This window comes from Cornus florida, unplaced genomic scaffold (assembly GCF_030987335.1).
Source record: "Cornus florida cultivar Cherokee Brave unplaced genomic scaffold, ASM3098733v1 CherokeeBrave_3.0.0_Hap2_Chr10, whole genome shotgun sequence".
Taxonomy (NCBI): domain Eukaryota; kingdom Viridiplantae; phylum Streptophyta; class Magnoliopsida; order Cornales; family Cornaceae; genus Cornus; species Cornus florida.
In genome coordinates, this window is record NW_026775580.1 from 101,515,778 (window position 1) to 101,542,601 (window position 26,824).

At 35.6% G+C, this 26,824-nt stretch overlaps 6 protein-coding genes across 6 annotated transcripts; all 6 read left to right on the plus strand.

Annotated features, from left to right (window-relative positions):
• The first annotated feature begins 7,997 nt into the window (after positions 1 to 7,997).
• Positions 7,998 to 8,339, plus strand: LOC132278257 (non-specific lipid-transfer protein 1-like). The gene has a single exon (XM_059780059.1). The coding sequence runs from the start codon at positions 7,998 to 8,000 to the stop codon at positions 8,337 to 8,339; it is 342 nt and encodes a 113-aa protein (XP_059636042.1).
• Positions 8,340 to 11,218: 2,879 nt separating this feature from the next.
• LOC132278258 (non-specific lipid-transfer protein 1-like) lies at positions 11,219 to 11,662 on the plus strand. Its single transcript, XM_059780060.1, has 2 exons — positions 11,219 to 11,556; positions 11,653 to 11,662. The coding sequence occupies exons 1-2, from the start codon at positions 11,219 to 11,221 to the stop codon at positions 11,660 to 11,662; spliced, it is 348 nt and encodes a 115-aa protein (XP_059636043.1).
• Positions 11,663 to 14,443: 2,781 nt separating this feature from the next.
• Positions 14,444 to 14,864, plus strand: LOC132278553 (non-specific lipid-transfer protein 1-like). The gene has a single exon (XM_059780367.1). The coding sequence runs from the start codon at positions 14,444 to 14,446 to the stop codon at positions 14,783 to 14,785; it is 342 nt and encodes a 113-aa protein (XP_059636350.1). The 3' UTR covers positions 14,786 to 14,864.
• A 1,331-nt stretch (positions 14,865 to 16,195) lies between these two features.
• On the plus strand, positions 16,196 to 18,096 carry LOC132278259 (non-specific lipid-transfer protein 1-like). Its single transcript, XM_059780061.1, has 2 exons — positions 16,196 to 16,205; positions 17,750 to 18,096. The coding sequence occupies exons 1-2, from the start codon at positions 16,196 to 16,198 to the stop codon at positions 18,094 to 18,096; spliced, it is 357 nt and encodes a 118-aa protein (XP_059636044.1).
• Positions 18,097 to 20,446: 2,350 nt separating this feature from the next.
• On the plus strand, positions 20,447 to 22,224 carry LOC132278260 (non-specific lipid-transfer protein 1-like). Its single transcript, XM_059780062.1, has 3 exons — positions 20,447 to 20,780; positions 21,586 to 21,599; positions 22,198 to 22,224. Exons 1-3 carry the CDS (start codon positions 20,447 to 20,449, stop codon positions 22,222 to 22,224), a joined length of 375 nt encoding a protein of 124 aa, XP_059636045.1.
• LOC132276445 (uncharacterized) lies at positions 21,955 to 25,610 on the plus strand. The gene is made up of 4 exons (XM_059777869.1): positions 21,955 to 22,060; positions 22,549 to 22,667; positions 22,844 to 23,134; positions 24,899 to 25,610. Exons 2-4 carry the CDS (start codon positions 22,560 to 22,562, stop codon positions 25,487 to 25,489), a joined length of 990 nt encoding a protein of 329 aa, XP_059633852.1. The 5' UTR covers positions 21,955 to 22,060; positions 22,549 to 22,559; the 3' UTR covers positions 25,490 to 25,610.
• The last annotated feature ends 1,214 nt before the right edge of the window (positions 25,611 to 26,824 follow it).

A 26,824-nucleotide genomic window follows, 5' to 3' on the forward strand; every position in this document is an offset into this window, starting at 1 on the left:
AATAAAGAGAATAAAATCAAATCAGAATAAAAATAAAATCCCTAAATATTATCCTATATTGAAGACTCAATAAATCTGTCACAATCATTGAATCAACTTATGGATATGATTTCCAACACTCCCCCTTAAGCTGGAGCAAATATGTTGACCAAGCCCAGCTTGATTATGGAAGACTGGAGAAGAGAAGGCCCAACAGATTTTGTGAACACATCTGTAGTCTGTTCTGAAGAGGGAACAAAAATAGGATTAATGATAACTGATCGAACCTTCTCTCGAATAAAGTGAATGTCTACCTCAATATGTTTTGACCTTTCATGTAAAACAGAATCGGAAGCAAGCATAATGGTTGATTTATTGTCACAAAACAGCCTTGAAGAACCTTTCTCTGCAAGACCCAACTCTCCCAAAATTGATTGAAGCCAAAGGAGCTCACAAGCACCTTGAGCCATAGCTCCGTATTCAGCTTCAGCAGAGGATCTAGATACAACAGCTTGCTTCTTACTCTTCCATGATATGAGATGATTACCATAGAAAGTACAGAAGCCAGAGGTAGAACGTCTATCTGTCTTACATCCAGCATAGTCTGCATCAGTAAAGCATGAGAATCCAGACTGATTTCCTGCGGCGTAGAACAGACCAAGACCAGGGCACGACTTAAGATACCTCAAAATATGGTAGACTGCATCCATATGGGTTGAGCGAGGGGCATGCATGAATTGACTAACCACACTAACAGCAAATGTCAAATCGGGCCTTGTGTTAGTCAAGTAGATAAGACGACCTACTAAACGTTGATACACGGATGGATCTGAAAGTAATTCCCCTGACTCAACAGAGAGTTTGGGATTGGGGTCCATAGGAGTGGAAGCGGGTCGACACCCAAGCATGCCAGTATCTTGAAGAAGATCCAAAACATATTTCCTTTAAGATAAAGAAATTCCACGACGGGATCTAGCAACCTCAATTCCAAGAAAATATCGAAGAAGACCTAAGTTTTTCACATCAAAGAACTTTTGAAGATGAAGTTTCGCCTGAGCAATCCCTAAAGCATCATCACCTGTGATAATGATATCATCCACATATACCAATAACATAATGCAACTACCATTAGAGCGACATCGAATAAAGCAAATATGGTCTGAGTGGCAGCGCACAAAGCCCATGGATAGAACAACATCGCTGAAACGACTAAACCAAGCTCTAGGAGATTGTTTCAGACCATAAAGAGACTTCCGCAGCCTACAAAATTTCCCAGCATACTCCCCCTCAGCCCAAAATCCAGGAGGTGGATCCATATATATAGTCTCAAGTAAGTCTCCATTAAGAAATACATTCTTAACATCTAACTGATGCAGAGGCTAAGAATGGGTATCAGACAAGGAGATAAGCAATCGTATAGACGTCAACTTTGCCACAGGAGCAAAGGTAGCACTAAAGTCTTTGCTCGGAATCTGAGTAAAGCCTTTTGCCACCAACCAAGCCTTATACCGATCAATAGAACCATCGGCTAAGTACTTCACATTAAAGACCCATTTGCAGCTAACCGTTTTCTCCCTAGTAGGTAAAGTAACAAGTTCATATCTATTATTATGTTGTAAAACATCCATTTCTGTTGTCATGGCAGACACCCAATTGGGATCTTGGAGGGCCTCTGACACGGATCGAGGAATAGAAACAGTCCCAATCTTGCTCAGGAATGATTTATATGCACCTGAAAGACCGTCATAGGAGACATACTGGAAAAACCATTCCAATTAGGAGGGTGATGATTACGGGTAGGATAACGGGAGGTATGCTCAGGAATGGTAGGAGTCATAGGAGAAGGAGAGTTACCTGGACCTGGTTTTGAAGATGATTCTGGCAGGGGAGGTTGAGTGCGATGGCGACGAGAGTAGACCTGCAAAGGTGGAGGGGAACCCTGCATGGATGGAGAAGGAGATTCCAGGACAGTATAATTTTCAAAAAGAGGAACAGGACTGGCAATAGGAGAAATCTCCTTCTCCAAATCAAAAGAGAGAGAATCCTGTACCACAGAATTAGTACTATAAAAAGGAACAGTTTCATGAAATGTCACATCAAGAGAATGATACATATGTTTGGTCATAGGATCATAACAACGATAGCCCTTTGACATAGCAGAATACCCCAAGAAAATACACCTAATAGATTTATCATCAAGTTTATGACGAGAAGGACTACGGTTATGAATAAAACAAGTACAACCGAAAACACGAGGTAGAAGGTGAAACAATGTATAATCAGGCTGGAGAATCTGAAATGGGGCCTTACCACCCAAAACTCGACTGAGAGTACAATTAATCAGAAAAGCAGCTGTAAGAACAGCCATGTGCCAATAGAATTTAGGCACATGCATACTACTCAGAAGACATCGGACCACAGACATAAGATGACGATTTTTACGTTCAGCCAAGCCATTTTGCTCAGGAGTGTAGGGGCAAGTGAGTTGATGTAAAATCCCCTTTTTATTAAGTTCAGTCCAGAACTCATTCGAAACATATTCTCGTCCATTATCAGAAAAAATATTACGGACAACAGTGTTATACTGGGTTTTGATCATTTGAAGAAACTGGGTAAATAAAATAAACACATCAGATTTCTTTTTCAATAAATAAACCCAAGTAAAACGAGAATAATCATCAATAAATGTCACATAATATCGATGTCCAGAGAAAGCAGTAATTGGGGAAGGGCCCCAGACATCAAAATGAATAAGATCAAACATACTAGGAGCACGACTCATATGAGAAATATAGCTAGCTCTAGTATGTTTAGAAAGCTCACAAACTTCACATTGAAACTTACGGTCCTTACATGGTTTATTTAAAGAAGGAAACAATAGACATAGGTACTGAAAGTTTATCTGCCCCAAACGTGCATGCCACAGACTAAAAGTGCAAAAAGAAACATCATAAACACTAGAAGTAGGTAGGACAGAAGCTTGAAGACTCGTTCCTGGTGGTTCCCCAAAGTAGTAAAGCCCATCACGCTCATAACCCCTGCCAAAAATCCTCTTCGAACAAAGGTCCTGCAACAAACAGTGATCTGGTAAGAATATAACTACATATTGGAGGTTTTTTACAAGTCGGCTAATAGATAAAAGGTTAAAGGCAAGTTTAGGTACATGAAGGATAGATGAAAGAGTAATATTAGGAGATAGACAAACATCACCCTTACTGTGAATGTAAGATGTAGAGCCATCTGCAAGATAAACAGATTGGGTAACAGTTATGACATTAGAAGAAAAAACTAATAACTCACCAGTCATGTGATCATTAGCCCTAGAATCCATAACCCAAGTGGGTTGCTTGGCCTTAACATGAAATGCAGTAGGAGTACCTGTAGCAATAGTGGCAGTGGGAGCAGCTGAAGGAGCTCCAACTCTAGAAGCAAGGGAGCCAGGTCCTGGATCTGCCCAATCTAAGACTGAAGCTGGCTCAGTCCAGGAAATACAGTAGATCCACCAATAGTAATAGGAGTTTCTGCAACAGCCGCAGTACGAGAAGAACCAGTTCCAGATAAACGGTTCCTAGAAAATTTTTGCTTCAGTTCAGGATAAAGTTTGAAGCAATGAGCCTTAACATGTCCAACCCCTCCACAATGGTGACAAATAATCTGACCTCCAGAAGCTCGTGATCCAAAGTTGGCTGTAAAAGCCATATTATCCTTAGAAGGTTCAGACACCGGTAGAGGAATAAGCGAGGGCTGAATTAAACAGTGCCTACGTGCTTCACCATCAACAGTAGCAAAGGCTGCCAACAGGGATGGCATTGGTGATGCATTCAAGATCTGAGACTTTAGTGGTTCAAATTCTGGGCGTAATCCCATAAAAAACTGATAGGTATGCTGACGATCAAGACGTTTGACAAGAAGAGAGGCTGCCTCGGAAGGAAATTCACTGAGAGGCTCATATTGAGCTAGTTCCTCCCAGCGAGATCTCAAATACCCAAAATAATCAGCTACAAACAAATTCAGGCCTTCCTGCGAGGCCTTAGCAATATCTTGGTATAATTCAAAAATACGAGCATCATTTCTAGAATGAGCATACATTTGATTCAAAGCAGTCCACAAGTCATTAACAGGGTCATAAAACATGAATATATTAAAAATGCGTTCCTCCATAGAATTAAACATCCATTCTAAAATGGTGCAATTGTCCATAGCCCACTAAGTATATTTAGGATCTTTAATATCTGGCATCTTTTCAGTACCAAAATCCACCCTGATTTGCCTTTTTCACCAACATAGAGGCAGAGGGAACGAGCCCATGATGCAAAATTACGGCCATTCAACAACACACTAGTAGCTCGTTGAGCCGATGTGTGTTGCACCGAAAAGAGAGTTTCTTTATTATTACTTGATTTAGCCATAATATTAAATATAACAATTCAACAGATTACCAATAATTTCAAATAAAAGAGGAATAAACCTGATTTTGATCAAACCAAGAAGCCGGAGACACGGCGGTCTGATCCGAAAATGCTGCCGAATATCCCGGCAGCCCCAAAAAATTACAAACACGTCTTCTGACCCTTAGTGCATGAAAAAGATTAAGGGAATACCCCTACAGGAGTCGAACCTAGAGGAGATTGGCTCTCCCTCGGACTATAGCAACAGCGGCCTAAAAAAGATAGAGGGTCTGTGAAGAAAAGGAAAAAAAAAAAAAAATAGGGAAGGGGCTGTGACAAGATAGAGAAAGAGATTAAAAGAGGCGGTGAAAGAGAGAGAGAGAGGGGAGGCGTAAGTTTGAGGCTCTGATACCAAAAAGTAACTTGGTAAAATTGGCGTACTCAATTTGAGAGCCTGACTATCATTATATACAAGAGGAAAATTACAAATATGGAAAGAGAATAAAATCAAATCAGAATAAAAATAAAATCCCTTAATATTATGCTATATTGAAGACCCAATAAATCTGCCACAATCATTAAGTCAACTTATGGATATGATTTCCAACACAATCTTTGCATTTAGTTAGACTGCGTCACACTTTATTCTCTCAGTTGTTATTCCCTCTAATGCGATCCAAATGGATATTGACATTGATATTTGATTAGAATCAATAGTGTGCATAGACATATTCTTATTCTTGGCATGCCCATTCTGTGCTTCTCAAACCGATTGATCCATCTTGGCCAAATTCATTTGTTGTTTACATGTATTATTTATGGCCTTAAGCAAGTTCTAAGAGCTTGATTTAATTATTTTAGTGCAGATGTATCACTTCAATGCTTCAACAACACCCATGCCAATTCATCTATCTTCATTTGCCAATTGTTGGTTTTGTAAATATTATTGTTTACATAGATGACATTATAATTACAGATAAAGAAAGTATGGGCATCACAAACCTTATCCAGCAAATATGTGCTGAATCTGATATTGAAACTTTGGTCAAGTTTATCATTTTCTGTGCATGAGAAAGTGTGAAGCAGATATATTGGCACAGGATATCAAAATAACAGTATGATGGGAGCTAAACCTGTTTTGACTCCATTCAGAACCACATTTGTGATTTGTCACTCTTGCTGTCTCCAACCAGTGTTTATTTACAAGTTGTTAAATAAGTACTCTGGTTCTCATTGCCACACTTAGCTTTGGCCTACATTTTCGTTTCACTCCACATTTTTATTTACTGCTTACTCTCGTGCCAATTAAGATGGACAAAAAGATGATTGGTGAGTATACCTTACCATCTACTCTGATAAATTCCTTAGTGTCTACTTTGATACAACATTACTTTTTACTCTGGTTCCAATATTGTTTCTATATGTCTACGCAAAAGCTGAATATCATGCTCTTGCTGTCATTGGTAATGATATATAATGGTTGCACACACCCCTTTTCATAATTAAGTATCTGCTTTATGGCTTCACTTTGCTAATATCTACAGGCTTGAAGGTCCTGTGGGCTGCTTCAAGTTCCATATGTTTCAAGTCACTCTTAATCAAATGATAGCTTTACGAAAAGTTTGCCTTCCCATAATTTCCAGTGGCTGGAGACAAAGGCTCCATCTCTGCCATCTGCTGAGTTTAAGTGAACTGTGAACCTGTTAAGAGTATCCGATGATGCACAAGGCAATTCAAGGAAAGCAATCTATAGAATCAGCTCTTCATTGCATACTGCCAAGTTTCTGTTATAATATTGCATCCAAATCCTGCAGTTGATGTAACCGACATACATGCCACAAGGGATCATCAGATGCATTACATCTGTGATTCTGTAAACTACATTACCTGTATAGAGCCAACAGCCTAGTAGATGTGCTGAATGCCTATCACTCTCCCTATTTCTTCCTATGTTCTCTTTATTCACACCATTAAATTAAATTATACTTAAAAGTTTATATACATATCATACTTTAATGTGATTTGATTTGAAATACTTTGAAATATTATCAATTTCAAACTCGAATACAATCATTTAAGATTGGTGGATTCAGATTCAAACTCATAACTCAATATAATCAATCAGATTGAGATTTAATTTTGCACCCAATATGACATATATGCTAACAATCCTGAAAGTCAGCACAGTGGATGTTATGATTGTTATCAATTGTTCACGAACCATGAGACGTGAACTCATTTTCTAAGTTGGTCATCTGGCTAATGCAACTTGTAATATATATGAGCTTAAAATATTATTATGCTTGGATAATTAGAACGAAAGAGTAAGGAAAATGCTATAATCAGTTATGAAAGAAAAGAAAGGAAAGGGAAGTATATTTGGCAATAAGCTAGCCTCTTGGCTGGATGAGAGAAATGAAAAGGAAATGATATATGATAACCCCTTCTCTTGTTCAGGAAAGAATGATGATACAAAATAATTGAAGAGAGTTTTATGTGATTGGAAGTGATGAAAGAAGAAATTTACTTATTATTAGAGAAGTACATAGACAGCAAAGATAATCATTAACTACTTTATCCTTTCATTCCATTTCATCTCACTTTTGATATTATTGAGGAACAAGCCTCTTCACTTTCTAATCAGTAATCCATATATAAGATTTCCCTTCATTTCCCTTTTTTCTTTCCCACCAAACATCTGAATCCAAATAGTTTGAAAAAAAAAAAAGAACATGAATCCAAGCGATAGATTGTTAACACTTCTTTCTTTATTTAGATTTAAGGTTTGGATTCTTAGTGTTGGTTAAAAAAAAGAACAGAACACACACACACACACAAAAGGAGGCCTGATGCATGGTACATAATTGTAGGAATATTTATGTCCCTGCTGGAAAAGAAAGGATTGCATATTCTATTTATGTAATATGTTCTATGCAAGGCCCTAGTATATAATTCCAAATACTTATTTCACACATGCACTGGGTTATCAAATAATATTAGTTATCATATTTGAATGCCAGGTTAGGCTTTGACAGGTACTTAGACTAACTAAAAAAATCAAATTCAGTTTATAAATCAGAACCAAGCTCAATCCAAAGAACAATGTGCACCCCTGGTGCAGCACTTAAGGGGATTTGACTCCATGGGTTTTGAAACCAGGATCTTATAGGTCCCATCTATGCAATAAAAACTTCAGGAAAAACCATCTAAGCAGGAGTTATTTTTTTAACACAAACTATTTGTTTGACACAATTTAGTAAGTTCTGAATTAAACTGATGTGATGATTTTCTAAGAGCAAGATAGATAGGGTTGGATTCAGTTGTGCCAAAGGAACTGATCAACAGAAAGGGAAAGCAAAATCGTCACCAAGCTAGCAGAAAACCAGCCAACACTTGGAATAAGAAAAATGGTTCAAAATGCTTATCTTTTTGTTATGGACATCTAAAAGAAAAGAAGCAGCCAAAATAATGTAACAACTACCATTTATGGCATGACCTACATATCCCTCCATCAACAGTCACCAAAGTACCATATATACCTGTCTAAGCCTCCTTAAAACCCATCAAGAGAAGTTCATAAAAATATAAGCCCAAATTCTAAAACAAAGTTAGTGTCTCTTTCTGGGAAAGATGAAAGGAGTAGTCATTTCAGTGATAGTTGTGATCGCCATGGTTCAGTTCATGGTGAAGCCAGGAGAGGCCATCAGTTGTGGTCAAGTGGATGCATTTTTGGCCCCGTGTGTTCCTTACCTCACCAATGGTGGCACTCCTACAACTGAATGCTGTAATGGAGTGAAAAGCATAAAAGGGATGTCTACAACCCCAGTGGCCAAGCGAACAACATGCAATTGCGTTAAGGATGCTGCTAATCGCTATTCCAACTTAAAGAATGATGCAGCCCAAGCCCTCCCTGCAAAGTGCAATGTTCAAATGGATATCCCCATCTCTCGAAGCACCAACTGTGACGCGTAAGGATTTTTTTTTTCCATATGTGTTTGTGATGCTTTTCTGGCATGGTTGTTTTTCTTAAGTAGGTAGCTTTGTTAATGCTAATTCTGTTTCTTATCTTCACAGCATCAATTAAGGTGGAAGGCATCCCGCAAGGAATAAAGAAATGGAAGGTTTCAAGTGGCAGAGACATGTTTATAATATCAAACTACATTATGTTGTTAAAATAATGGTTCTGGATCATGGAGCCTAGATTTGTAATACAGAAAGCTTTATCGAGCTTTTTGAAACTAGTTATATGTGTTATAAGTGAGACTATCGGGTTAAATTTATAAAATTATTTGAAAGTCAACTACTTAAGTTAAACTACTTTCCACCATCTTCTCTTTCAACTGTTTTCGTATCTATTATGACCTACATGGCAAATGATTAACATATTCATTTAGAATAAACAGTGTTCAATTCCATTGTATTATGTGTGCTTAAGCAAGCTTTGCATTTAGTTAGACTGCTTCGCACCTTCTTCACTCAGTCGTTATTCCCTCTAATGTGATCCAAATGGATATTGAGATTCATATTTGGTTAGAATCAATAGTGTGCAAAGACATTCTCTTATTCTTGGTGTGCCCATTCTGTGCTTCTCAAGCCAATTATTTGTTGTTTACATATTATATTTATGGCCTTAAGCAAGCCCTAAGTGCCCATTTTAATTATGTTAGTGCAGCCGTGCAGCTTTAATGCTTCAACAACACCCATGTCAATTCATCTATCTTCATTTTCCAATTGTTGACAGCAAGAGCAGAATATTCAGCCACCGCGCTAGACATATAGAAACAATAGTGGCACCAAAGTAAAAGTAATGTTATATCAGCTTCAGCTGTTCATTGCATACTAATATTGCATCCAAATCCTGTAATTGATGCAACCAACAGACATGCCATAAGGGATCATCAAACTGCATTGCTTGTATAAAGCGGCAAAGCCAACAGCCTAGCAGATGTGCTGTATGCCTATCACTCTCTCCTATTTTGTTCTAATGTTCTCTTTATTCACACTATCAAATTAAATTCTACTTAAAAGTTTATATACATATCATATTTTATTGTGATTTGATTTGAAATATTTTGAAGTAGGATAGTCTAATTTGTTATCAATGTCAACTAGAATACATTTATTTAAGATCCAGTGGATTCAGATTCAAACTCATAAGTCAATATTATCAACCAGATTGAGATTTAGTTTGGCAGCTAGATTCTGGCTAAATCTGCATCCAATCTGACATTCTAACAATTGTGAAAGTCAGAAAAGTTGATGTTCTCCATTGTTCATGAACCATGAGATGTGAAGTTTGGTTTTCATCTGGCTAATGCAACTTGTAATTTCCATGGGCTTTAAATTTTATTATGCTTGAATAATTAGAAAGGAAGAGTAAGGAAATGCTATAATCAGAATGACAGAAAAGAAAGGGAAAAAAAATGTATATTTGGCAATAATGAGAGAAAATAAATGAAATAAATTTTATGTGAGACAGAAAAGAAAGGGAAAAAAAATGTATATTTGGCAATAATGAGAGAAAATAAATGAAATAAATTTTATGTGAGTAGAAGTGAAAATAAGAAATTTACTTATTACAAGAAAAATATAGAGACAGAAAGGTTTATATCATTAACTTTCTTATCCTTTCATTCCATTTCCTCTCACTTTGGAAATTTCCGAGGAACAAGCGTCTTCACTTCCTCCCTCTTCCTCTCCACTTTCTAATCAGTAATTTATATGTAAGCTTTTCCTTCATTTCCCTTTTTTCTTTCCCCCCACACCTGAATCCAAATACATAAAAAATAATCCAAGCGATTTATTGTTAATACTAACTTCTTTATTTATTTAGATTTAGAGGTTGGATTCTTAGTGTTGGCCATAAAGAGAAAACAGAAAAGGAAAAAATAAAAAATAAAAAAAAATAAGAAAGGTCTGATGCATAGGTACATAATTATATTAATATTTATGTCCCTGGGAAAGAGAAAGAATGGCATATTCAGTGCAAGTCCCTAGTAAATAATTCCAAATATTTCTTTTCCACATTCACTTGGTTATAAAATAGTATTAGTTATCAGATTTGAGAGCCAGTTTAGGTTTTGACAGGTACTTAGGCTAACAAAAAAATTTTAAATTCAGTTTCTAAATGAGAAGGTCAATCCAAAGAACAATGTGCACCCCTGATGGAGCACTGAAGGGGATTTGACTCCTTGGGTTTTGGATTTTGGATTTTGGAACCTAGATTGTATAGGTCCCATCTATGCAATCAAAACTTTAGGAAAAACTATCTAAGCAGGAGTTATTTTTTAACACAAACTCGTTGTTTGAGACAATTTATTAAGTTCTGAGAGTAAAAAAAAAAAAAAAAAATAGAGTTAATTGTGGTTAAAATTATTATACTATTCATCCACTAGTATTCAATGAAGCTATAAACCATTATAGGAATACTGTCATCTGTTTTCATTCTGTTTGATACTTGTTCTGTGATTGGTATGATCGAATTCAAAATATGTGATGATTTTCAGCAAGCTACATGGATAGGATTGGATTAATTCAGTTATGCCACTGGGAACTCAACAGAAAGGAAACGCGAAATCGTCATCAAGCTAGCAGAAAACCAGCCAACATTGTAAAAGAAGAGAAATGATTCAGAATGCTCATCTTATTGTTATGGGCATCTAAAAGCAAAGAAGCAGCCAAAATAATGTAACAACTACCATTTTTGCCATGAACTAGATATCCCTTCATCAACAGTCACCAAAGTACTATATATACCTGTCTAAGCCATCCTCAAAACCATCAAGAGAAGTTCATATATAGAAATACAAGTCCAAATTCTAAAACAAATTTAGTTTCTCTTTAAAGGAAAGATGAAAGGAGTAGTCATTTCAGTGATGGTTGTGCTAGCTATGGTTCACTTCATGGTGAAGCCAGGAGAGGCCATCTCTTGTGGTCAAGTGGATGCATCTTTGGCCCCATGTGTTCCTTACCTCACCAATGGTGGCACTCCTACAACTGAATGCTGTAATGGAGTGAAAAGTATAAAAGGAATGGCTACAACCCCAGTGGCCAAGAAAACAACATGCATTTGCGTCAAGGATGCTGCTAATCGCTATTCCAACTTAAAGGATGATGCAGCCCAAGCCCTCCCTGCAAAGTGCAATGTTCAAATGGATATTCCCATCTCTCGAACCACCAACTGTGACTTGTAAGTTTGTTGGTTTGTGTTTTTTTCCTTTTAAACATTATTGTTTACCTTAAGTAGGTAGCTTGTTAATGCTAATTCTTTTTCTTATCTTCACAGCATCAACTAAGGTGGAAGGCATCACACAAGAAATAAAGAAATTGGAAAGTTTCAGGTGTCAGAGTCAAGTTTATTATATCAAAATGTATTATGTTGTTAAAATAATGGTTCTGTTGATGAAGCCTAGCTTTGTAATACAGAAAGCTTATCGAGCTTTTTGAGACTTGTTATGTGTACCAAGTGAGATTATCCAGTTAAATTTATAAAATTACTTGAAAGTTAGATTATTTCCACCATCTTCTCTTTCAACTGTTTTCCTATTTATTATGACCTACATGGCTAATGAGTAACATATTTGGTTGGAATAAACAGTGTGCAATTCCATTGTATCACGTGAGCTTAAGCAAGCTACTCATTTAGTTAGACTGCTTCACACCTTATTCTCTCAGTTGGCATTCCCTCTAATGCGATCCAAATGGATATTGAGATTCATATTTGGTTTGCAAAGACGTGCTTGTTCTTGGGATGCCCATTCTATATTTCTCAAACCGATTGAGACATCTTGGCCAAATTCATTTGTTGTTTACTTAAAATATTTATGGCCTTAAGCGAGCTCTAATAGCCCGATTTAACTATTTTAGTGCAGCTGTATCACTTCAATGCTTCAACAACACCCATGCCAATTCATCTCTCTTCATTTGCCAATTGTTTGTTTTGTAAATATTCTTGTCTGCATAGATGACATTATAATTAGGCATCACAAACCTTATTCAGCAAATATGTGCTGAATCTGATATGCAATCTTTGGTCAAATTTATCATTATCTGTGAATGAGAAAGTATGAAGCGACCTATTGGCAAAGGACAGTATGATGGGAGCTAAAGCTGTTTTGACTCCATTCATAACCACATTTGTGATTTGTCAACTCTTGCTGTCTCCAACCAGTGTTTATTTACAAGTTGTTAAACAAGTACTCTGGTTCTCAACGGCACACTTAGCTTTGGCCTCCATTTTCATTTTGCTCCATATTTTTATTTACTTATTACTCTGGTGCCAATTAGGATGGACAAAAAGATGTTTAATGATATACCTTACCATCTACTCTGATAAATTCCTTACTGTCTACTTTGATATAACTTTACTTTTACTCTGGTGCCAATATTGTTTCTATATGTCTATGCAGGAGCACAATAAAGTGTCTGCCTTATGGCTTCACATTCACATTCCTAATATCTACACCACTTAGTGTTTTTTTTTTCACAGATCCAATCTAACATATCGAAGTTGACTATCACTTTGTGCTTGAAGGTCCTGCCTGCGGGCCTCTTCAAGTTCCATATGTTTCAAGTCACTCTTAATCGAATGATAGCTTTACGAAAAGCTTGCCTTCCCATAATTTCCAGTGGCTAGAGACAAAGGCTCCATCTCTGCCTCTTGCTTGAATGATATTATAGAGAAAGGAGAGGGAAGTATATATGGAAATAACCTGGCCTCTTGCTTGAATGATATTATAGAGAAAAAAGAAAGGAATGATATGATAACACCCTCTCTTGTTCAAGAACGAATGATGTGAAAAAAATAAAAGTTGTTTTCTGTGATTGGAAGTGATAAAAGAAGAAATTTACTTATTATAAGAAAAATATATAGAAAGAAAAGATAATCATTAACTTTTTTATCCTTTCACTACATTTCATCTCATTTTGGAAATTTTTGAGGAACAAGCTTCTTCATTCCCTCTATCTCCCTCTTCACTATCTAATATTTAAGCTTTCATTTCATTTCCCTTTTTTATTTCCCACCAAACACCTGAATCCAGGCATACTTTTTAGAGATAGATTGTTAATACTTCTTTTTAAATTTATATTTAAGGGTTGGATTTTAAAATAAAGAGAAAACAGAAAAAAAAAAAAAAAAAAAAAAAAAGGTCTATCTGATGCCTAGATACATAATTGTAGCAATATTTTTGTCCCTGGAAAAGAAAGGATTGCATATTCTGTGCAAGGCCCTGGCCCCTAGTATATAATCCCAAAAACTTCTTTCCCACACGCACCGGGTTATCAAATTTAAAAGCCAGTTTAGGCTTTGACAGGTGCGTAGACTTGCTAAAAAAATCAAATTCAGTTTCTAAATCAGAATCAACATCAGTCCAAAAAACGATGTGAACCCTTGTGGAGCACTTAAGGAATTTGACTCGGCGGGTTTGGAACCAGGATCTTATAGGTCCCATTTAGTCAATTAAAACTTCAAGAAAAACCATCTAAGCAGCAGTTATTTTTTAACACAAACTCTTTGTTAAGCAGCAGTTATTTTTTAACACAAGCTCTTTGTTTGAGACAATTTAGTAAGTTCTGAAAGTCAGAAAAAAAATATTGATTGTGGTTAAAATTATTATATTATTCATCCACTAGTAGTCAATGAAGCTTTAAACCATTACAGGAATGCTGTTACCTGTCTTCAATCTGTTTAATACATGTTCTGTGATTGGTATGAATTCAGGTGATGTGATGATTTTCCAAAAGGAAGATGGATAGGGTTGGATTCAGCTACCCCACTAGGAACTCAACAGAAAGGAAGCGTGAAATCGTCACCAAGCTAGCAGAAAACCATCCAACACTGTAAAAGAAGAGAAATGATTCAAAATGCTTATCTTATTGTTATGAACATCTACAAGCAAAGAAGCAGCCAAAATAATGTAACAACTACCATTTATGCCATGATCTACATATCCCTTCATCAACAATCTCCAAAGGACTATATAAAACTGTCTAAGCATCCCTCAAACCCATCAAGAAAGTTCATAGATATACAAGCCTAAATTCAAAAACAAAGTTAGTGTCTCTTTCAAGGAAAGATGAAAGGAGTAGTCATTTCAGTGATGGTTGTGCTAGCTATGGTTCACTTCATGGTGAAGCCAGGAGAGGCCATCTCTTGTGGTCAAGTGGATGCATCTTTGGCACCATGTGTTCCTTACCTCACTAATGGCGGCACTCCTACAACTGAATGCTGTAATGGAGTGAAAAGCATAAAAGGGATGGCTACAACCCCAGTGGCCAAGAGAACAACATGCAATTGCGTTAAGGGTGCTGCTAATCGCTATTCCAACTTGAAGGACGATGCAGCCCAAGCCCTCCCTGCAAAGTGCAATGTTCAAATGGATATCCCCATCTCTCGAAGCACCAACTGTGACGCGTAAGCCTTTTTTTTTTTTTCCATGTGTGTTTGTGATGCTTTTCTGACATGGTTGTTTATCTTAAGTAGGTAGCTTTGTTAAAGCTAATTCTGTTTCTTATCTTCACAGCATCAATTAAGGAGGATGGCATCCCACTAGAAATAAAGAAATGGGAGGTTTCAGGTGGCAGAGTCAAGCTTATTATATGAAACTACATTATGTTGTAAAAATAATGGTTCTGTTGATGGAGCCTAGCTTTGTAATACAGAAAGCTTCATCGAGCTTTTTGAAACTTGTTATATTGTACCAAGTGAGATCATTGGATTAAATTTATAAAATTACTTAAAAGTTCTATTACTTCCCACCATCTTCTCTTCCAACTGTTATCCTATCTATTATGACCTAAATGGCTAAAGAGTAACATATTAGGTTAGAATAAACAGTGTGCAATTCCATTGTATCATGTGAGCTTAAGCAAGCTTCGCATTTAGTTAGACTGCTTAGCACCTTCTTCTCTCAATTGTTATTCCGTCTAATGTGATCCAAATGGATATTGAGATTCATATTTGGTTAGAATCAGTAGTGCGCAAAGACATGTTCTTATTCTTGGCATGCCCATTCCGTGCTTCTCAAACCGATTGAGCCATATTGGCCAAATTCATTTGTTGTTTACATATAATACTTATTGCCTTAAGCAAGTTCTAAGAGTTTGATTTAATTATTTTAGTGCAGCTGTATCACTTCAATGCTTCAACACCACCCGTGCCAGTTCATTTATCTTCATTTGCAAATTGTTGGTTTCCTAAATATTCTTGTCTACATAGATGACATTATAATTACAGACAAAGAAAGTATAGGCCGGCATCACAAACCTTTTTCAGAAAATATGTGCTGAATCTGATATAAAAACTTTGGTCAAATTTATCATTTTCTGTGTATGAGAAAATATGAATCTGTTTTGACTCCATTCAGAACCACATTTGTGATTTGTCAATTCTTGCTGTCTCCAATTAGTGTTATTAACAAGTTGTTAAATAAGCACTCTGGTTTTCCAAGGGCACACTTAGCTTTGCCCTCCATTTTCATCCTTGCTCTCATATTCTTGTTTACTGCTTACTCTGGTGCCAGTTGGGCTGCACAAAATGATTATCGAAGACATAGCTTACCATCTACTCTAATAAATTCCTTACTGTCTACTTTGATAAACCATTACTCTTAATCTAGTGTCAATATTTGTTTCCATGTCTAGCGCGGAAGCTGAATATTGTGCTCTTGCTGTCATCACTAATGATATATAATGGATGCAAAAACCCTTTTTCTTAATTAAGTGTCTGCCTTATGGCTTCACCTTTACTTTGAATTAGGAGAGTCTAATCTGCTATTGATTTCAAACTCGAATACAATTATTTAAGATCTGCTGGATTCAGATTTAATATGGCAGCCAGTTTCTGGCTAAATCTGCACCCAATCTGACATGCGAACAATTGTGAAAGTCAGTAAAGTTGATGTTATCCATTGTTTATGAACCATGAGATGTGAACTTTGGTTTTAAGTTTGGTCATCTGGCTAATGCAACTTGTAATTTCTATGGGCTTAAAATTTTATTATGCTTCGATAATTAGAAAGGAAGAGTAAGGAAATGCTCTAATCAGTTATGAAAGAAGAAGAAGAAGAAGAAAAAAAGAAGGAAGTATATATGGCAATAACCTTGCTTCTTGCTTGGATGATTAGAGAGAAAAAAAGAATGAAAATGATATGATAATCCCCTCTTGTTCAGGAAAGAATGATGAGAGAAAAAAAATGAAAAGAATTTTATGTGAGTAGAAGTGAAAAGAAGAAATTTACTTATGATAAGAAATATATATAAACAGGAAAGCTAATCATTGTCTTTCTTGTCCTTTCATTCCATTTCCTCTCAATTTGGAAATTTCTGAGGAACAAGTCTATTCATTCCCTCCCTAATTCCTCTTGACTTCTTAATCAGTAACCAATATGTAAGCTTTCCCTTCATTTCCCTATTTTCTATCCCACCAAACACCTGAATCCAAATATCTAAAAAAAAAAAAAAACACCTGAATCCAAGATATAGATTGTTAATACTTACTTCTTTCTTTAATTAGGTTAGATTCTTAGTGTTGGTGATTAGGAGAAAATGGAAACAAAAGAAATAATAATGAAAAAGCATAGATATATAAAAGAAAGGATTGCATATTCTGTGCGAGGCCCTAGTATATAATTCCAAATATTTCTTTCCCACATGCACTGGGTTATCAAACAGTATTAGTTATCAGATTTGAAAGCCAGATTAGGCTTTGACTGGAACTTAGACTTAAAAAAAAAAAAAAAAATCAAATTCACTTTCTATATCAGAAGTTCAGAACCAAGCTCAGTTCAAAGAACAATGTGAAAACTTCAGGAAAAACCATCTAAGCAGGAGTTATTTTTTAACATGAACTCTTTGTTTGAGACAATTTTGTAAGTTCTGAAATCAGAAAACAACGTTGATTGTGGTTAAAATTATTATACCATTCAACCACTAGTAGTCAGTTAAGCTTTAAACCATTACAGCCTTTACAGGAATGCTGTTGTCTGTCTTCATTCTGTTTAATACATGTTCTGTGACTGGAATGAATTCATCTGATGTGATGATTTTCTGAGAACAATATGGATAGGGTTGGATTCGGTTAAGCCACTGGGAGCTCAACAGAAAGGAAGCACAAAATCGTCACCAAGTTAGCAGAAAACCATCCAACACTATAAAAGAAGATAAATGGTTCAAAATGCTTATCTTTTTGTTATGGACATCTAAAAGAAAAGAAGCAGCCAAAATAATGTAACAACTACCATTTATGCAATGACCTACATATCCCTTCATCAACAGTCACCAAAGTACTATATATACCTGTCCAAGCCTCACTCAAACCCATCAAGAGAAGTTCATAGAAATACAAGCCCAAATTCTAAAACAAAGTTAGTGTCTCTTTCTAGGAAAGATGAAAGGAGTAGTCATTTCAGTGATAGTTGTGCTCGCCATGGTTCAGTTTATGGTGAAGCCAGGAGAGGCCATCAGTTGTGGTCAAGTGGATGCATCTTTGGCCCCGTGTGTTCCTTACCTCACTAATGGTGGCACTCCTACAACTGAGTGCTGTAATGGAGTGAAAAGCATAAAAGGAATGTCTACAACCCCAGTGGCCAGGCGAACAACATGCAATTGCGTTAAGGATGCTGCTAATCGCTATTCCAACTTAAAGGATGATGCAGCCCAAGCCCTCCCAGCAAAGTGCAATGTTCAAATGGATATCCCCATCTCTCGAAGCACAAACTGTGACGCGTAAGGCTTTTTTCTGTTTTGCATATGTGCTTGAGATGCTTTTCTAACATTTTTGTTTTTCTTAAGTAGGTAGCTTCTTAATGCTAATTCTGTTTCTTATTTTCACAGCATCAACTAAGATGGAAGGCATCAAACAAGAAATAAAGAAATTGGGAGGTTTCAGCTGCCAGAGTCAAGCTTATTATATCAAACTACATTATGTTGTTAAAATAATGGTTTTGTTGATGGAGACTAGCTTTGTAATACAGAAAGCTTTATCGAGCTTTTGAAACTTGTTACATGTGTACGAAGTGAGATTATCGGGTTAAATTTATAAAATTACTTGAAATTTAGAGTACTACTTCCCACCTTCTTCTCTTTCATCTGTTATCCAATCTATTATGAGTCTATGACCTACATGGCTAGCGAGTAACATATTTGGTTTCAATAAATAATGTGCAGTTCTGTTGTATTATGTGAGCTTAAGCAAGTTTCAAGTTTAATATGTCTCAAATCACTCTAAATTAATTGGCTGACAGCTTCACGAAAACCCCATCATTTCCAATGGCCAGGCATCTTTCAGGATCAATCTTGACTCCAGAGGAACTGATAATAATTCACAAGTAAACTAGCTCAGTATTCAAGGGAACAAAAAAAAAAAAAAAGAAAAAAAAGAAAAAAAAAAAGGACTCTTCTAGGTATGTTCTTTCAGCTAGTGCTCACATGGAGCAAACTCATCACTTTCCCTTCTGTGGAGTTTAAGAGAGGTTGGCAATCCAATGAATGCAATCCATAGAATCAGCTCTTGATGATTCTGAATTTTTTTGAAAATACTACTAATGTTGCGTTATAATTGTTTCATTGCATTCATATCTTGTAATTGATGCAATTGCCATATATGTTGTATGTCATCCCCAAATCACTAATAACAGAATGATTGAATTCGGTAAACTACATTGCTTTTAAAAGCCTACAGCCTAGTAGTTGTTCTGGATTCCCCTCATCCTTTTATATTCTCTTCCTCCATTTCATTTATTCGTACATAATTTATTAAATTAATTTATATTAAACAATGTCTATACATATCATATTTATTCTGATTCTGTTTGAATTAGGACAGTACAAATTTATTATCCATCAACTTCATATTCGAGTACAGTTTAACATCCGATGGATTCAGATTCAAAACTCTGATCTCAATTGTAAAAATCAGATCCAGTTCCAAATCTGGCTAAATCCGCATCCAGTCTGAAGTGTTGGCAACCCCACAACTCAACAAAGTTGGTGCTCCCCCTTGTTTATAAATCATGAAATGTGTGATTTAAGTTTTTAAGTTGGTCATTTACCTAATGCAACATGTTGCATTATCTATCAGCTTATACTTTTACACTATGATTGGCTAATTAGGAAGGAATCCAAGGGAACACTAAAGGAAATGAAAATTCATACTGTGATTACCTCTTGGTTGGATCATTATTCATTAGGGTGGGAAAATAAAGAAAATGTGCAGTAACACTTCTCTATGTTTACGAATGAATGATGAGAGAAAAAAAAATAAAAATAAAAATAAATAAATAAAATAAAATTACTCACTTTCTTATCCTTTCATTCCATTTCTTCCTACTTTTGGAACGAAAGCATGACAAATGACAGTTTCTAGATTTGAACCATGCTCAACATAACACCCAATGCGTAACCCTGTTGGAGCACTCAAAGAACAATCTAACCGGTTTCATTTAGCCAATGAAAACTTCAAATGAAACCATCTAAGTTGGAGTTCTAACCATCTAGTTTTTGAACAACAAACTCTTCATTTGACCCGATTCAATAGTAAGTTCTAAAGTCTATAAAAAAAGAGTTGATTGTGGCTAAAATAATTATAATATTTATGATCAGCTAGTATTCAGTGGAAGTGGTATAAATTAAACCATGAAAAGAATGCTGCTCTCTGTCTTCATTCTGTTTTATACTCTCTGATTACCTGATTGGTATGAATTTGAGTGATATGATGACTTTCTAAAAGCAAGAGGAACAGTATTGGATCTAGTTATGGTACTTGTAACTGAGCAGAAAGAAAACGAAAAAATAATCGTCACCAAGATGGTGAAGAACTGTAAAAGAAGAAAAGTGGTTCAAAAATGCACAACCTAATTGTTATATTAGATAACCAAGGGACATCCAAAACAAAAGAAACAGCCAAAATAACGTAACAGCTTCCATTTATGCCATGACCCACATATCCATTTATCAACAATGACCAAAGTAGTTTATATACCTGTCATTCAAAGCCTCCCTCAAATCCACCAAGAAAAGTTCATAGAAACACAATATATCACAAATTCTAAAACGAAGTTTCAGGTGTCTGTCAAGAGAAGATGAAAGGAGTAGTCATATCAGCGATGCTCGTGCTAGCCATGGTTCAGTTCATGATGAAGCCGGGAGAGGCCATCTCTTGTGGTCAAGTGGATGCATCTTTGGCACCATGTGTACCTTACCTCACTAATGGTGGCACTCCTACAACTGAATGCTGCAATGGAGTGAAAAGCATAAAAGGGATGGCTACAACCCCTGTGGCCAAGCGAACAACATGCAATTGCGTTAAGGATGCTGCCAATCGCTATTCCAACTTAAAGGATGATGCAGCCCAAGCCCACCCTGCAAAGTGCAATGTTCAAATGGACATTCCTATCTCTCGAAGCACCGTCACATGTAAGTGTTTGTTTATTGGCATATAAACATAAAAGTAATATTTCTAGCTTTTCTAATGTAGTAATTATTTAATTTTTCTCTAGTGATGTGTGCCTTTGTTGACTACGAAATTTTGTTTTCTGATCTTGTCGGCATTAATTAAGATGGAGCATGGCAAAGGGAGAAGAAATAAAGCAGAGGGAATTTTTGTGCCAGCTAATGGCTTGATTGATACATAATGATGTTAAATAATGGTTCTTTTGAGAAAACTTCTGTAATAAATTTAAGCTCTAATGCTCTATCATCTTTTTGTTGTTGTGTGTGCAACTTATTGAGTTAAATATATTGAGCAAATTAATTACTACCAACTTTTAGTAATAAATTAGGCTTTGCTTGGCATTATTATGTTTTGTTGCAAAACGCCTAATATGGCAACAAATCACACTGAAAAGCATGGTTGGGTGCATTATTTCTTCTGTTTTAGTCCAATACAACCCACCACCTATGGTATATTTTTGAAAGAACAAAAACTGATGCTTCATTGTTTGGCTTTGTTGTTTTGCTTTGTGTTTTTGTTGTCAAATGGGTGCAAAATAGAAATAAACAGGGAAAGTATGTTTCCATTGCATCTGTTTTAGAAGAAGGTCTAAATTTAGAAAACAAAAATATTGATTCTGCTTAAAATGAAATTGAAGATGCAAAATAAAGACAATTGTCAAACTGAGTAGGGAGTAACTTAAACAAAAAAATTGGGTGCAAAGCTTCAATTGGCTGCAATGATACAAAGCTTCTGCCATTTCTGTATCATTTTTTTTGTGTTTCACAGGTTGTGTTAGACAGGTATGTATAGAGAGAGAGAGAGAGCAAATTCATCTCCAATAATTTTTGGCGCAAAACTAACAGTTTGGTTGTACGAGATACATTGGCACAATTAATTGAGTTGTAAAGTTAAAAATGTAATTATAAAGTCAAAGGACAAGTTGGTCAATTTTTCATAAGTCTCATGTGAGGTAAACTTTATGATGTCATTATTCAAAAAATTGTCAAGGGTATATATTACTGTCAATATTACAAATCTCAGGGGTGTTAATGTAATTTAATCCTAAAGAACTTGATTTATATGACTGAAATTAAGAGAAACAACTTAAATACCATTTTTACGCTATGTTAAACACCCCCCCCCCCCCCCCTCTCCTCTCTCTCTCTCTGCGCGCGCGCAAAGAAACCTCGTATTGGCCCTAGCTAAGGTCAATCAATTTATCTCTCGCGCACAAAGAAACCTCGTATTGGCGTCAGCTAAGGTAAGTCAACATCTCTCTCTTTATGCTGCCTTGTTGGGTTTCAAATTTTGATGTCACAGTTGTTGTCTTTTGGCTTTCCTTTAGTTGCACAAAATTTTCAGGTTATATTCATTAGTGTGTTTAATTTTGTTGCGCAGGTGATTACATACTGTCTGAATATCTGAAGTTGGCTCTTTGAAGCATTTGTGAATTTGCTGTTTTATAAATTTGTCGTTGTATATGAACGAGAACCAATTGTTTGTTAAAATGTCAAGCTGAATATATCTTCGGTTTTGCAGTTCTTCTACACTAAGACAAATAAATGCTTGTATTTTGAAAGCATATAATACTATTTGTGTCAAAATTACACAAACTATATAACAATCAATCTTGTTGTGGCATGTTCTTAAAGTCCCCTTAGAGTCTTCTTACTCAATTGCATGTTTGTGAATGAGATAGTAATTGCTTCTGAAAAAATTACAAGTCAGGCTTCATTCATTCGTTGACAGGCTATTCTTTCATGGACCGTTGGAGTGGAATTTTGAAAGCTCCACTGTACCCTAATAGCACGCCTCACTGTAGAGTTGCAGCATCTCTCTGTCTCTCATCTTCTTCCAAAACCGTCACTGTAAGTCCTCTTTAACCCCGAAAGCATCATTTTACAGTCAGTGCAATTGGGCTTGCTTCAAAATCTGAATTTTCATTTTAATAAACAATTTCTCATCACTCGAAACTTATGATTTAGTACTCTTTTGTTTCTCAATTTAACTGTGTTTTACGATTTACATTACATATGGGAAGCAGGTACCTTCAGTGAATGCTATCTTCTTCAGTGGAGATCGAGTGGAAGGGACTGGAAATCCGGTGATTGAGAGGCTATCGAATCTGGAGAGAATTGCTGAAATTCTGGTTTCGAAACTTGGTGGTTCTATAAATGCTTGGGTTATTGAGGCTTCCACTTTTAATGGGCCTTTTGCTGTTTACAAGGACTTTATCCCATCTGTAAACCACTGGGGAGAGCCAAAAGTGTACAACCCAGCTGGATTCCCAGCTTCTACATCAACCATCTCACTCTTGTCGAATTGCTTTAAAGAGGTATGTCCCTCAAGCAGTTTGGATTTTCAGTTTCTCCCTATTGATTGTGTTTTTATACCAATTGATTTAAGTAAATGAACTGGAACTCTGACTTACTTTATGTATCTGCTATTTCTTAGATTTCCGAGTACCTATATACTAGTTAGTTTACTTTTGACAAGATTTTGTGTAACGACCCGAAATTAGGGGCTATGACAAAACAAGGTTTGGAAACCGTCCAAATAAATTATCAAACCATTCTTGATCCTACTTCAACCCAAATAACCACAAACAAAATCCCGCTGCGCTACTCCGATAATTATCAACTTATACACATCACAATCATCTACAAAACAAAATATGTGCTGCCATTAGTTAAAAATTCGTAGAAAATTCATTTTAAATCGAAAATGATTTGAAAACTAGACTCAAAAGGTAATGTGACACTGCAATTCCCAACAACTTAAGCTTTGCCAATAAAATCAGTTTTTGGAAAAAATCCAGCTCTTGGGATGCGTTCCCCTTTTGAACGCTTCTTAATACATTTTACTTATCAAAAAAAAAAAAGAATGAGCTGAAAATAAAGTGCTTCGGAAACTTCATTCATTTGAAAAATATCCGGAGGTAAGAAAATTCCAATAAATTCGTTTTTAGAAACTAGACTTAGGGAAGTATAAAACTAAAAATTTTGATAAAGATCCGGTCTCAAGAAGTTGGTCAAATAATTCATGCACAATCTGTTTTCCAGCTGCGATTTAAAGATGGACAGCAGGTACTCTCGAATTTTTAGAAAAATATCTGCTGATCTAAAAATTAAGAAATTTTATGGAGAAATACTAGATGCATAAAGGAAGCTGTGGTAAAAATTTGAAAGCATTTGGATCACTGCAGCTCCTTGGAGAAATTAAATGTAATAACCCGAATTTTTATTTAGGCTTTAAGTATGATTATTTGTTAGTTTTGTGTTAATAGAGACTATATTATATTAATTTATGAGTTTTATTCATTTTGGAGATGGGTTATAAATTGAATTTGATATAAATGGTCGGAGTTTTATTTGAGATATTTTGACAATACTTAGTTAGTGGTGGTGGGAAATAGAATTTTATCAAAGTTCTTGTAGTGGATTCCATGTGGCAATTACAAGAGGAGCCTCAGTGACACATATACCTCTTCATGCAACCACATATACACATCTTAATGCCCAGCCTTACACCTGTTATTTCCCTTGTTTGTCATAAAATTATAGACACGTTTGTCCAAGCCATAGCCATATACTTGTTGGGTTGTCTTCTTAGTTGCATGCTGCCAGACGAAAGGAAAAAGAGATAGAAGCTATGGCCGTGAGAGGAAGAGAGGGCTGGACTTGGACTTTAGGATTTTAATCTTCTCATGTTCTTCATCCATGTTGTGTGTTATTTTATTTCATACTTTCCATGCTTTACTCTTTCAAGTCTTTCAAGTCCTCTACCAGATTTTCCATAAATTGAAATTGGTTCTCTTGTTGTCATGTGCTGAGATTTGGATTCCTTGTTGAACGTGTCATGGGTTGTTCGATGTTTCAATTATCACAAGAGGGACATGCTTCACATAATTAAATCATATGGATTTCCATGTAAGAGAGAATGCTTCAAATAAATAGATCATAAAGCTTAGAACAATCATGTATGAATCCAAATCTCATTTTCTTTCTTTTTTTCGCGCTGTATAAACCCAAATAGCTGCCAATTTTATGCATTTTTTGCACACAATAGTATTTGATTTCCATATTTGTCAATATGGCAGGTGAAACAAATCATTTCAGGGAGTCAGAAAGAACAATACCAAACTGGAGTGTCTGCGTCATGTTTGTGTACACCCAAAACGTTCATTTTTGGATTTAGCAAGGGTGGCACTGTACTCAACCAGCTAATGACTGAGCTTAGCATTTCTGAAATCAAATCCACTGAAAATCCAATTAATGCAAGTGAACAGCTATTCAGTGGAGGTCCTGTTAATGGCCAGGAAGAGAACCCAATAGTACCTAGTTCAGTTGACGGCTTCTTAAACAGCATAGCTGAGATCCATTACGTGGATGTTGGCTTGAACTCCACTGGAGCATATCTCACTGACAGTGATGTGATTGAGAGGATCTCCAAGCGCCTCATGGAAGGAGAGGGTGGAATACGTGTTGTCCTTCATGGGACTCCTAGACAATGGTGTGACAGCAGGCGGGTTTTGATTCGAAATGAGAAGGACAAACTGGTTCAGCTGCTTGAATCGGGAGCTCAGAGGAGTGGGGGGAAATTACACGTTTGTGAGAGATTCTACTTTGCTGATAAGCCTCCTAGTCTGCAAATGCACTTCGAAATTATTGAAAATTTAAATGTGCATTGAGTGCTTTAATTCTGATGTAAATAAGAGAATTAAAAGGAAAACACTGTGATATTTTCACAGTTGTAGCTATTGTTGTGTACATGAGTTATTCAATTTTGTGGATTGTTAATAATTTTGTTAATTAATTGTTACATAATCATAAATCTACTTTAACCTTAGAATGGCAATATAAATTGCTGTTGCTATTTTCTTGTAAAAATTTGGGTAACAATTATTCATAGAAACACATGCTTTGATAACTGCTTTGACAATAATCACATAAAAAAAATGCTAGTACTTCGCAAGCCGTACTAAGCTGTCCTTTCTAAAATTAATAATGGTATTGAGCTTTATGAAAATGTAGATTAAGACAGACAAATCATCATGGCTTACAAAATGGAACAAGAATGGATTTGGAATAAAAATATTAATGATTTCTTGATTTTTTTTTATTATTTATTTATATAAAATTTAGAATGTTGACACCATTCTGATTGGTTTTATGGATTTGGAATCTCCCATTTTTGTTTTTTTGGCAGTCATGAGATATAAATCAAGTATACATGTCCAAATTCTTAACGGTGGACTCAAATTCTTCTGTACTTGGACCAAATATAAACAGAAAAGACAAATTATGGATAGAATTTTTAATTTTTAATTTTTAAAATTTATTTAATTATTTGTGAAACAAAGGGTTATTCCATAGATATTCTTTTGTAAATTTTGAGTAGCCTTTGACAATTTAATCATAAATTCCAAAGCGAACAAAAAATAGATCCAAAGCTTTAACTTCATTTGGCTCAACTCGTACCTAATTTTATGTTTGTAAAAATTTGGTGGAAATTCTTTATTTTATTGTTTTGTTTTATTTTTCCGAGACACTCCTTGTTTAGCATTTAGCAACAGGCAACAGCTAAGTTATTTTTTAATTAATAGGGCCACTAATGTGAAGGCTAATTTTATAAATCAGTTTGACTAATTCCATGACAGGATTATTAATTATCGTTATTTAAGCTAATAAAAAAAAGAAAGAAAATGGTGTATTAAAAAAGGAAATAAAAAAAAAAAAAAACAGCTAAAATTCATTTAGCAGTACCCAGGTTAGGTTCAATGTGTGACTGCCCAATGATTATTAGCACGAAGACAACAGTAGACTTGTATTTTTTTGAATATTTTATATTCATGTTAATTGAACAAGGTCTTAACATTGTTTTATTTTATATTCCAATGTAATTAAACAAAGTCTTAAACTTTCTTTAACAAAAAGTCCATTTGGAAAGTACAAATGGTCATCATTTGGTTGGTTAAGCAAATAAAAATAAATTTAAAAAAAACAAAAAAAGTAAAGAAAATAAC

Coding starts and splice junctions, on each gene's coding strand:
- LOC132278257 (XM_059780059.1), top strand. CDS start 7,998: ATGAAAGGAGTAGTCATTTCAGTGATAGTTGTGATCGCCATGGTTCAG.
- LOC132278553 (XM_059780367.1), top strand. CDS start 14,444: ATGAAAGGAGTAGTCATTTCAGTGATGGTTGTGCTAGCTATGGTTCAC.
- LOC132276445 (XM_059777869.1), top strand. CDS start 22,560: ATGGACCGTTGGAGTGGAATTTTGAAAGCTCCACTGTACCCTAATAGC. Junction 22,668..22,843: donor CTTCTTCCAAAACCGTCACT/GTAAGTCCTCTT, acceptor TATGGGAAGCAG/GTACCTTCAGTGAATGCTAT. Junction 23,135..24,898: donor TGTCGAATTGCTTTAAAGAG/GTATGTCCCTCA, acceptor TCAATATGGCAG/GTGAAACAAATCATTTCAGG.
- LOC132278258 (XM_059780060.1), top strand. CDS start 11,219: ATGAAAGGAGTAGTCATTTCAGTGATGGTTGTGCTAGCTATGGTTCAC.
- LOC132278260 (XM_059780062.1), top strand. CDS start 20,447: ATGAAAGGAGTAGTCATATCAGCGATGCTCGTGCTAGCCATGGTTCAG.